At 33.1% G+C, this 12,685-nt stretch overlaps 1 protein-coding gene and 1 pseudogene across 1 annotated transcript in view; one reads left to right on the top strand and one right to left on the bottom strand.

The window, feature by feature from the left end:
• The first annotated feature begins 1,812 nt into the window (after positions 1-1,812).
• Positions 1,813-5,878, top strand: LOC148311727 (uncharacterized; annotated as a pseudogene).
• Positions 5,879-7,972: 2,094 nt separating this feature from the next.
• The window catches only part of LOC148311726 (uncharacterized), a 207,358-nt gene continuing 202,645 nt past the window's right edge, over positions 7,973-12,685 (bottom strand). The window contains exon 4 of the mRNA XM_088256169.1: positions 7,973-9,151. Within this exon, the coding sequence (XP_088112295.1) occupies positions 8,343-9,151 (809 nt within the window). The 3' untranslated portion in view covers positions 7,973-8,342. The remainder of the gene's footprint in view (positions 9,152-12,685) is intronic.

The following is a 12,685-nucleotide window of genomic DNA, read 5'->3' as shown; positions in this document are numbered from 1 at the left end:
AAGGACAATTTTTCTTATGTCACTAGTACAAATTATACAATATTAAGAAAATCCTATCGTATGATGATTTAATTAGTAACACGTATAAAAGTTATTTGGAAAACATTTAATTTTGTATCATATAAAAGTTTTTTGGAGAGACTAGAAAAATAATATTTTCAATAAATAAATGTCGTGACAAAAGCTTATCAATATAAGAAAGTAAATTTTATTACTACACAGACAAGAGCTCACCTTAAACATGATTAAAGTCAATATATACTCACAGATTTATAATAATTTTCTGATCATAATAATTAAAGATTTTCGGCAAAAAACACCAAATACCAAAATATATAAATATATTTTTTAAAGATAGTGATACTACAAAACTGGATGAAAGAATTTTTTGAAAGTATTTGGTTTAAGAAAAAAGTATGACTAAAAAATAAACTCAAATTCTTGGAAGTTCTATATTTATGAACCAATTTAGAAACCTTGTTCTTGAATCACTAGAACTTCACTAGAGACATCTATTGGTGAGATGTAAAGAAGCTTTTTATTAAGCAGAAACTCTTATATTAGTATGTGAGATCCGAATCCTGGATTATAATCACACACATGAGAAACGCCAGAAAATACCATTTTCATTTTTATTATTAAGCTTATAACTCAAAATGTTGTAAATAAATTATCTGGTCAAATTATAAGCTTAATAATAAAAATGGAAATGGTATTTTCTGGCGTTTCTCATGTGTGTGATTATAATCCAGGATTCGGATCTCACATACTAATATAAGAGTTTCTGCTTAGTAAAAAGCTTCTTTACATCTCACCAATAGATGTCTCTAGTGAAGTTCTAGTGATTCATGAACAAGGTTTCTAAATTGGTTCATATATATAGAACTTCCAAGAATTTGAGTAGTGTGGTTGTCAATAATGGGTAGAATTGGTGAATGTTACACGTGTGTATAGTGATCACTTAAACCAGCCTACGGTCGTAAGCCCCGTAAATGCCCAGACTTCCATATTCTTCTTCATCTTTGATGAGATGTCAAAAAATAATATAAAAATAACTCCTGTAATTGGAGATAATCCAGATTTTGTGAACAAGTATTTGGACACACTCAAAATGTTGTAACTAAAAAATAAGGTGTGTTAAATGTTTTGAGCTATATAATGTTTGAGCAAGGTTTACAGATTCTCGTTATTCTCCTGTAAAAGTGGGTTTTACCTCGTCTTGAATTTCGTATTAACATAAATTATTGATTAAAAAAAGCAACCTTAATGTTAATTGATTAAAAAAAAAAACCTCAATGCTTAAAACAAAGCCTAGATAAAATGACATAACGTTATTGTTTCTTGATTTCTTGAAATTCTTGATTTTTTTCTTTAATCTAATATTATAAAATCAGTCTAATTTAAAAAAATGTATTTTTGAATAATTGACACAATTGTTTACTGGAATATTAAACAATATTTTTAATTATTTTAGTAAAAATAAATAACTCGACTTTATTCGAGCACTGAAACACTTATTGAAACCGTGGAAATGGTAATATATTCCTCTATTTATGAGTTTTACAAGTAAAGAGAATACGTAACGTTATATTTAAGGGTAAGTTTGGGGTTTTACTGTATTATCAAATAATAAATATTGATACAAATATAATGGTTAATGGTCGAAATTCTGCAAAACCACTGGGGATAGCTACGTAAACACTGCCTGAAATCTGTGTAAATAAGGATGTTCAAACAAATAAAAGTGTTTGTTTTTCTTTAATAGTTTATATTGGTTGTATATTATGAGATATCGGTCGGTAGATGGCGTACACAACACGTATTATTTTATCGTCCCGCGAAATCAATAAATAAAAGTTATTTTTACGAGTAAAAACAAAAACAATTACATTAAAATGAACGACAAGACGTCGCGATGTTCTTGTGGAATTGTGGTGAACGAGGTGTTGGCCTTTATCCAGCAGAAAATGGATGTTATGGACGAAGTCAGTTTGTGCTAACTTTGTGAATTCTTCAAGGAAGACGAAATAGATGCCGCAAAGGCTATCTTAATAACCTACGTGCCTGCTGCACAAACCAGAAGAGTGGGCGAAGGTAAAAAGAAACGTAATATTAACGATATTATTAAAATTCTGAGAGAGACAGACCCAGATACTCTGCCCAAATTCGCTGTGCTAAACATCAATAGACTGCCTCCCATCACGTTTGACTATATCGATGTGAGTTCTCTACTTAGAGAGTTAACATATCTTAAGAACGAAATCCATAAGTTAAACATTGAAACGCCAAAGAATTCGGAATCGATCCAATCTCTGAAATGTGAAGTAGCAGAAATTAAACGTCAACATAACGTAAACGACCACCATAATGTAGGTAGGAAACAGCATGAAAAATTCATACCGAACGAAGAGATAACGCCATCTGTGAACAGCGACCCAAAGCCACCAACGCTCTATAGCGAAATAGTTGGAAATGAACTGACAGATGTCACTAAAAACAAAACTCAAAATGTAAATAATATTACTGAATCTTCTAGCCAGTGGACAATCGTTAAAAATGCAAAGAGTAAAAATAACTCCAATAATAACGATAATAAACGCCCAAAATTCAAAAATAAAAACGCCATACGAGGCAGTAATGTCTTGTCTGGGCTTAAGGCAATAGAAAATGTTAAATATTTAGTGGTATCGAGATTAAGTCTAGAAACGAATTGTGAGATGATCAGTGACTTTCTGAAAACAAAAGATGTGGACGTTCGTAAATGTGAGGAGTTACAAACAAAATCGGGTGATTATAAGACTTTTAAAATAGGAGTTCCTGAATCCATGTATAGTACCACACTAAACGGAGATATTTGGCCACAGTACTCTTTTGTCCGACAATTTTTTTATAGCGAAAAAAAAACTAATATTTTATCATGAACAATTCCATTAGAATATGTTCCTACAACTGTAAATCAGTACATCGTATAGCACCGGGTATACACGAAATTTGCAACAATGTTGACATTCTTCTCCTACAAGAAACCTGGTTGATGAAGGACGACTTAAACTTCCTGAATAGTATCCACGAGGAGTTTCTGGCCACTGGAACATCAGCAATGAACTCTTCCGAGGAAATAATCCAGGGAAGACCACACGGAGGCGTAGCCATACTGGTAAGGAAGCAAATTGCTAATGTAAGTATTATCGAATGTGGTGACGATCGGATGGCGGCAATAACCATACAACATAGCCACGGAGTCACTCTATTGGTAAATGTTTATATGCCAGTATGTTGCAACGAAAACCTGCCTGTTTTTGTGGACATCTTGAGCCGAGTTACAGCTATCGTAGATGAAACTCAAGTGAATGAGTTAATTTGTATGGGAGATTTCAATGCGCCCATACACAGTAGATTTATGGAGGAATTAGATGCCTTTTCTCAGGAAAACGAGTATAGTATCTATGACGTGAAAAAAACTCGACATCAGCTCCTTTACGTTCTTCAGTGAGGCGCATAATACTACCTCTTGGTTGGACCATTGTATAATATCCAGTACGCTCGAACAGCGGATCACAAATATCCATATTGACGACAACCAACAGATGTCCGACCATTTTCCACTACACATACAAGTGGAGATGAAGTGTAAATATACATCTAAAAGTAATACTCAAATAAATGAGGAAAAAATTAATTGGAACAAATACAGTCAAATACAACTGAAGAAATACCACGATAAGACAGAGTCGCTCTTTAAGAAAATAATAATTCCTTACGAAGCTTTAACATGTGAACAGTGTATAAACCCACATCATAAATTCATTATTAAAGAATTTTACGAAAGTACGATAAACTTGCATTTAAAGTAAATGCAGGGGGGCCCAAAAGCGGAAAACAAAATTCAGGAAACATTCCAGGATGGAATGAGCAAGTAAAACAAAGCCATATTAATGCACGAAATGCCTTCAAAGCGTGGCTCATAGAGGGAAAACCGTCTACAGGACCAGTTGCCGAGAGGAGAGCGGAAACGCGAAGTATTTTCAAAACAAATCTACGCACGGTGGTGAAGAATAAAAAACAGATACAAGCCGATATATTGGCAAAGAATATGCTTACTGCTGATTTCAAAATGTTCTGGAAACAAACAAATAAAATGAGATCGTCCAAAGCTACAAGACCCACAGAAATTGATAACATAACGGGTGACGGAAAAATCAGCGAACTATGGAAAGCCCACTTCAGTTCAATGTATGAGAAAACAGGAAGTGCGGAAAATTGTAATATTTACAATAATAATGCTAACAATATGCATCCACTGAGTCCCTGCATTATACAAGTGAAGGAAATCCAGACTGCCATTAGGTCACTGAAATGTAATAAAGCCGCCGGAGGAGACGAAATTTGTGCTGAGTACCTTAGATATGCTAGCGCGAGAATACATGTACTGTGGGCGCTAGCTTTCACAGCAATGTTCCGGCACTCGTTCATACCTGAGTCTCTGTGTACGTCAATAATTATACCTATTGCAAAAAATCCTATGGGAAATTTAACAGAAAAAGAAAATTACAGGCCAATAGCGATTTCCACCATGGCGGCAAAAACCATAGAAAACATAATGATGGAGAAAGCTGTTGAAAACCTAAAAACGACCGACAACCAATTTGGTTTTAAAAAAGGATCGGGAACGGACACAGCTATCTTCGCTGTTAAAAATACTATAAGTATACAATACTATACTATATATAAGTAAAAAATACTATACTATATATAAATATATGCCTGTTTTATGGATCTCAGGAAAGCATATGATACAGTAGTACATCACATTTTGGAAGAAAAAATACAAAAATCAATTGAATGTCCTACGACGAAATGCATGTTAAAAAACTGGAACGAAAATCTCATTTATAGAGTGAAATGGGGGACCGAAACCTCAACTCCGTTTAAAGCTCAGCGAGGACTCAAACAAGGTGGAATCACATCTCCTAGCCTATTTAACCTTTACGTGGATGCATTACATGATAGGTTAAACCAAGTAAATGCGGGATGCTCCATAGGAGGAGGGAGAGTGAATGCCATCTCATACGCCGATGATATGGTCCTGATGGCACCATCGATAGCTGGCCTACGTAAACTTATTGCCATTTGTGAATGTTATGCCACAGAAAACGGCCTAGAGTACAACGCCAAAAAATGTGAGCTTGTGGTATTTAAACCCAAAAATTACTCATTAAAGGTACCGCCCATAACTATAAATGGACAAGAAGTTAAGCGGGTAAGTAGCTTCAAGTATTTGGGACATATCCTACAGGAGAACTGTGCGGATGATGAGGACATCAAGCGCCAGTATCGTGCTCATTGCGTGCGGTCCAATATGCTGACACGCCGCTTTGCCCACTGCTCCGCGCAGGTAAAAAATAGACTGTTCCAAGTGTTGTGTACGCAGCAATACGGCAGCGAGCTATGGTGTAAGGTTACACAACGAAGCTTAAAGAGCATGAAAATATGCTACAATAACGGCTACAGAGCTTTAATGAAGTTACCCCGACACTGCAGCGCGAGTGGTATGTTTGCCACAGCACGCCTACCACATTGGGATGGCCTGTTAAGGCACCGAGTGGCAGGCTTCCGGGAGAGGCTGATGAAGAGCTCCAACCTCATCATAAAGCGGCTTGTGGAGCACAGATGGGGGCTGGACATGTGGCGGCACTGGAGCGCAGTGCTGCGTTTGCCAGCGAGCTAATTTTCGTCTACATCTCTCCAAATTTATTATTATTTTTATTCTTATTTTTATTTTTTATTATTTTTTTTTCTTTCAATTTCTTATTTCCTTCTTATTTTTAATTTCATTGTTTAAATAAAATGTTGTAAAACATATATGGCTGACTAAGTATTGCACCCACCACTTAGTCAAGCTGGAATAAAGAGTTAAAAAAAAAAATAAATAAAAAAAAAAATTGTTTTATGGAAAAACTAATCACTGGTGTCTGAAGAGTAAAATAAATTTACATATACAGTATAAACATCAAATTATTACAAAGTTTACCCGATTTATAATTAAAATTTAAAACATTTAAAATATTAATGAATTCACAGATACTTCATACTTTAACATAGATGACAGTCTACCGGTTTCGATTTTTATATGAAATCGGACAAGTTTAACGAATTGACGGTTTTTAGTTAAAAAATTTAGTAAATAAAAAATAAATATGAAGTTATGTTTACAATATTAGAACAAAAAACGAAGTAAAATAATATCTGTATATTTTCTCGTGTCGTGTAAATAATATCCACTAATTTTGTAACTTTTTGACCAGTGACGTAAGAAAACGTGTCATAAAAAAACATTAAAAATAGTGTACTTAATTTTTATATTTTATTGTGATATTTATTTAAAGGTAACAAAAACCTGTTTTTTGAAATCATACATTTACAAAAAAAAACAAAACAAAAAATATATTAATTCTTGATTTGATGGTTAGATTTGTTACACTGTGTTTTTATTTGTTTTATTTTTAACTTAATCCCTCATTTGTATATATTATTTCTTCAAAATTATTAATGGTTACGGTAGTATGAAACTGCATGCAGCAAAACATGCAGAATAACATTACATAAAATGATTATTCTTTATATGTTTTGGGAGCCAATGCCAGCATCATTACGTTCAATATACTATACTTTAGTTCGTACTTCGAACGTGATTATCTGAACATTGTCTGTTTGTGCACGATCTGAATATAAACTAAAGCGAACTGAAACTGCCTGTAAAGTGAACTCAGATGTTCAATGTTCAACTAACCGGTGATATGAACTCTTGGTAGAATGTGCAACTTGAAGAAGCAGGTTGAACATTCTGGTTACAAATTAATAAAAAAAAATCCGAAAAATCAGTAAATAAATATGAATTATTGATTTGTAATTAAAGTTTTACATAGTAAATACCACTATTTCTTAGAATCTACTGTGACACGTGTTTCGATGCATTTTGCATCATTTTCAAATACCGTATGTGAAGTTTTAGACTTGGGTCCTTGGGACGTTGAAGGTTGAAGAGGGGGTAGGAGCTGTGCCTAATTTTTATTTATTTATTTAATTTTTATTTTTATTTCTTATCCGTGGGAACAATAGGGGGAGGCTTTAGTCATTGTCATATCGTTAATTATGGGTTTATATATGGGTTATATATATTTTTATGAATTTCTATGGTTTCAAAATGTTGCAGTTTATGGCTTTCCTCAAGTAAAACTTTAATTAGAAATTGATAGATTTTACCACACAAGTGAAAGCCGAATCAATTAATGATTTTTTTTATTGATTTTGATTTAAATAATCCATCAATTGAAATGCTTTACATACGTCATTTGTATCCCATCAAACATGGAATGTTCTAGAGTTCTAGAACATAGAACTGAACACCTTTCTTTAATTCAATGAGCAATCATGTCAACATTACAACCACCCCATGCAGTGCCTTATACACTACCTAGGTTTAGAGTTTAACCAAAAATAGTATTTTTAAAATTTTAATATTTTTTTTGCAAAAGAAACGAAGGGTTTTTTTCTTCATAAAATTAATTTAATATACACTCTTTAAAAATGGACTCAGGAATGTTTTCTAGATGGTATTTTTTAATTTTCAATTGATGATTGAAACATAAAAATATAAAATAGAGATTGTCTGATTTTTCATCATAATTGTGAATAAGTTTTTCAACAATTTCTGTGCTTAAGTTTTAAATTTTTATCATAAACATCAAAGATGTTTGATGTATTTTGTTAGTAGAATTTTAAGTATTTTTGAAGAATGTTCAAATTTATCAAACATAATTTTTCATGTCTTTTCATAACTTTGTTATTTAAATGTAAATAAAAAACAGATTTTTTACGAAATAAACAAGGAAGGTTCTTTAATACACTTATTTTCAGGAATAATCTTATTATTAAGAGTTACGTTTGATGTTGAACTATGTGTATGACTTTATTTTATTTTATTATTATTTAATTTTATCTATTACCCTCTTTTATAATTAAAAAAATGTTTATGGAGTAGTCGCGTGACTGACTTGCGTCAACATTTCAGGTAGAAAGTTGTACGCCACCATATTCACGCTATTGACAGTGTCTTTTTTGGTTACGATCGCCACTATTTCGTCTTCACCGTAGCACGGGGTGACGCTGAACTCCGTCATCGGTATATCACTCGCGCTGGATTCTCCTCCTTCCACAGTGGACGCTTCCTCCATCAGGTCTTCCAGACTCCTCGATCTGGAAGACTTCAGCTTCTCCGCATTCAGACTTTCTTCCATCACGCTGTACAGATTCTCGGTCTTGCTGTTGCGGTTGTAGAATTGTCAGGACGCTATGTAGAATGGATCTCGGAGATTCGTTTCGTCGTTGACCGTGTTTCCTTTCTGCGCCCACTGTTTCTGCCTGTGTTTCAGCCTGTGAATGATCTCATCGTGAACCACATTGAAACACATCGCCGTGAGAGCTAACCCGGAGAGGATGTAGATCGAGCAAAACCACAAAGTCGCATTGTCCAGACCTTGTTTCTTTCGATTCGGATGGTTTGTTCCGGGAACTAGATTGCCGAAGCCTATCGTACTAAGAGACATAAAACAGAAATAAAATCCATCCATCGGAGGAAGGTTGTCTAATTTATATAAAACAATAGTGCCTGCAATTATGTAAATAAACATAATACACAGACAAAGAAGAATAGGAGCTAGGATGCTCAATCCTTGCATCGATAGTTTAGAATCTGTATCAGGCCAACTGAGATTGTCAATATCTTTGTTCAGCATGCTTTTGCTTGTGGATTCTGCATCTCTGGTCAAAGATTCCGACGTTGTTTTAACTACATAGAATGACTCGGGCGATTTCTGGGTGGAAGTGGTTTGCTGGGATCTCAGTTCCTCTTGCTGCCTTTTGAGTTTCATTCTTCTTTCTTTCTCCGCCATTCTTCTTTCGTCGTAGCAGCAGTAGCCGCAGTTGGAGCAGAGGCAGCAGCAAAGGGCTCTCGAGAAGGCGCCTCGGGCCACCCTGGAGAGGAGGGATCCGACGCTGGTCAGGTAGAGCATGGTCAGAGGTATGCCCAGAAGGGCGTATCCTATTGTGGCCCCTTTGCCAACTGCAGTGCGTGGGGCAATACTTCCATAACCTGTGGACAAAAAAAAACAATTATTACATATTTTTTTATAACTTCTTTCATTGTTATTTGCATCCCGTTATTCGATTTATTTGATTGGGATTTATTTGATCTTTGATTAAATGTAGACAAGGTGATCAGTCTTGTGCTTCACATATTTGGAACTAGGAATAGGGAATATTTTATGCGATACACGTGACATAAGTACAGGAGTACAGGATAAACGTTTCATTGAACATTACATCATGTAATAGATAATGAAATGAAAATAGGAAATGAAGAAAATAAGCAATGGTTGGGGCACATGGAGTTGCTTACCCGTACCCATACAAGTTTTGTCTTATATGAAAAAAACTCAAATACTTAAAAAAAGTTATATAATTAATATTCTTGCTTATATATGTAGCTTTTATTTGAAAATACAAATTGATATAATGTTATTATTTTTAAAAACTTATATAGTAGTCATAATGGAGAAAGTGACCAAGTGCATTTTTTTTACAAAAACGTGATCATTGACTCTTTGATATCTTACTAGCTTAATATTGCCCTGAAAAAATTCCCAAAGGATTTTAAACTTGGAAGTATAATATATTGACTTGTTAAAAATGACTAATGGCATTGCCGTTTATTTTCTTGCCAAGCAAAATCGACTTAAATGGCCCTCCTGAATATTTTACGTTTTGTCAGTTGGTCACTTTTTCTTGTACGACTACGATATACTTTATGTTTGTTATTTTATAAATAATTTTTAACTTTTTAATATCGTAAGTTGACATTTATATTGGTGTGTCCCTCTTTCCGCTTTCCCCTTTTCCTGTTCGCTACCCTTTTCCAGGTATTTTTTTAGAAACGTAGAATTTTGTAATTGGAACAGTACAAGCATTTGTTTTGAATTACTCTTATGTATGTATAACTTGATGTAACTGTTCTGTTATATTTAAAAAAAAAACATGTTTTACAAGATGTGAATTTCATGAAATACAAAAGAAGAGTATTTTAAATTTTAAACGTTATCATATGATTCAATATCTATAAAAGATATAAGGAATGACGACAGTACTCTTTGAAACTCTGTAAAAATTGTGAATAACTCATAAAAGTAAAAAACGAATCCTTTTATCACTCGTCTTTGATCTGTCATCAAACATTCGTACGTTTGGAATTTTCAGCAAATAAAACAAATTGTTTTAATTAATATTAATCATTTGCTACAGCAAATTTATGATAATATAAAAACAAAAAAATATATTTATAAAATGTTTTATTATATTAATTAAATGTATGGAGTTATTCCTAATTACGTTTTGTTTAGTTTGAAACATCTCTAAGAGAAATGAAATCGGACTTTTTATTTACATATATGTTTAATTGTAAGCACATGAGATACAGTGCGATGGTAATTAATTACATTAATGATAGTTTATACTAAATACAGGGTGTAGGGTTTGGACAAAACCCGTTTTTTATCTTTTAAATATAAAAATACCACTCATTTAAGACCACCTTTAAAAACACACTAACAAACTCAAAATAGGTTTTTAGAACTGTTTTATTTTAAAATATGATTCATTATGTTATTCCATAAAATTAATACTAAATAAAAATATGGTATGAACTATATTTTTTCAAACGACTAAATGAGGTCAATAGGAAACTCAAATTTGAGTATATGTGTGTATTTCAAAGATCAAACTAATTTTTATGCTAATTTAACAGAATAATAATGACGACAGAGTTTTATTTAAAAAAATTCTGCGCTAAACCCTGTTTATCTCTGTATTATACAAATGACTTCGTTTAATACGATATAAAAATAATAAATACGTTTAATGTATAAATTCATACGAAGAGTTAATTAACTTTTAATTTGATGATCACAGCTATTATATTATAATATGTATGAAGCACAATGCCGCGATCTGTACACCCCCACAACCTACTCCTTTATTATATGTTAAGGGTAGAATTTCAAACAGCAGCATAAAGGCTTCAAATACACATTCATTTATATGGAATCGTCTCATCAACACATCAGTTTTTACCACATTGAATGATAAAGTCTGGAATGATGTTCCCAAGTATTTATCAGGGGGTTCGATTTTTGAGTACAATAAATTTTAAACATCACTAGAATAAGTTGACCCTTGACTGTCTAGTGCAGCAAATTTTATACTTACCTCAAAAAGCATCAACGTTAGGAAAATGATATTGCAGTGTTACATTACTGAATTCAGTTGTAGAAAATAAAACAATAGTAGTACTCAATAGAGTCCTGGTTCCAACCCTTATACATGGAATTGAAGCATAGAGTTGCCAAAAGAAGGATGAAAGTAGACTGAATGCAGTCGAAATGCGTTCTTTCAGACGAATGAGTGGCATATTCGGGTGGTTATATAAAGAAAAAATGCAAGGCTTTATCGATGCAGGTGTGCTGAAATGGTTTGGGGATGTGAATCAAATGAGTGAAGAAAAAATAGTGAGACATTTTAGACGAATTTGGTGAGTAATAAAGGAAGACAGAGTAAAACTCGGCATGATCAAGTATTTCAATTATGTAAGTGAAAGTAGTTAAGTCAGAAGTCGGAATAATCGGCGGGTATGTATGAGGAGATGGGTAAATGTGGAAAAGGCGAAGATTGTTTGCAAAGACAGATTGGTGAAGCGTAATATTCTCTCTGCCTGTTTAGGGGTCTGCGAGAAGTAGCGTGATGGTTTGTTTATTTATTTATTTTCTAGCATCTACTTTCTAAATATAAAATAAGTATACGTGTGTTATGGATAGAGCGGTGAAGATTATTTAATAATTATAAAACACATTTATTACTTTCAATGTCGTTTTCAGGTCTGAAAAAACTAGGGTGGTGTAAAGTAAAATTTCTTACAAGTTTAGTCATTACCATTTTTAGCCCAAAGTTGAAAATATGCATAATTCATGATGACGGCTTAGGTAATGAGGCTTTGGTAATAAGTCCCGATTATCTGGATAAAGAGGCATTATTCAAGTTTTACAAAAAAATCTGTATTTTATAAACGTAATTTCTTCTTCTTACCCTTCTCAGCATCTAAGTGCTCTGAGGGCACCTATAGTTAAATTGATCATATTTAAAATTGTAAATAAGAATATTTGTTTTTGAGTACTTGAGCTATATTTATTTTAACGACTAATTTCGGAAACTTCAGATACTTTCATATCCGGGTCTGAATATACACTTTTATAGTTTGTATTCAGATCTGAAGATATTATCATCTATATACTAGCATCTGTAGCTTTAAAACTAGTCGTTAGAATAAATATAACTCAAGTGGTAAAAAACAACTGTTTTCAATTACAATTTTATGATGTTTTACCATAATGTGAATGCCGAAACAATGAATAAAATTGATTATATATATATATTTGTTTTATATTCCATATTTACAGATAAGGGTGAAGATGGACTCCAAAATTGTTGAGATGGAGACCTTTGGAGAATCTCTGTGGGGGGTAGAAAATGGCTGAAGACAGTAACCGATCAAAGGGAATCGAAGGATACGGAAAAGGTA

Source organism: Brachycentrus maculatus, unplaced genomic scaffold (assembly GCF_059751285.1).
Source record: "Brachycentrus maculatus isolate JH-2025_06_01 unplaced genomic scaffold, ASM5975128v1 h1tg000058l, whole genome shotgun sequence".
NCBI lineage: Eukaryota > Metazoa > Arthropoda > Insecta > Trichoptera > Brachycentridae > Brachycentrus > Brachycentrus maculatus.
Note: the sequence above shows the minus strand (reverse complement) of the source record. Positions and strands in the feature narration are given on the sequence as shown.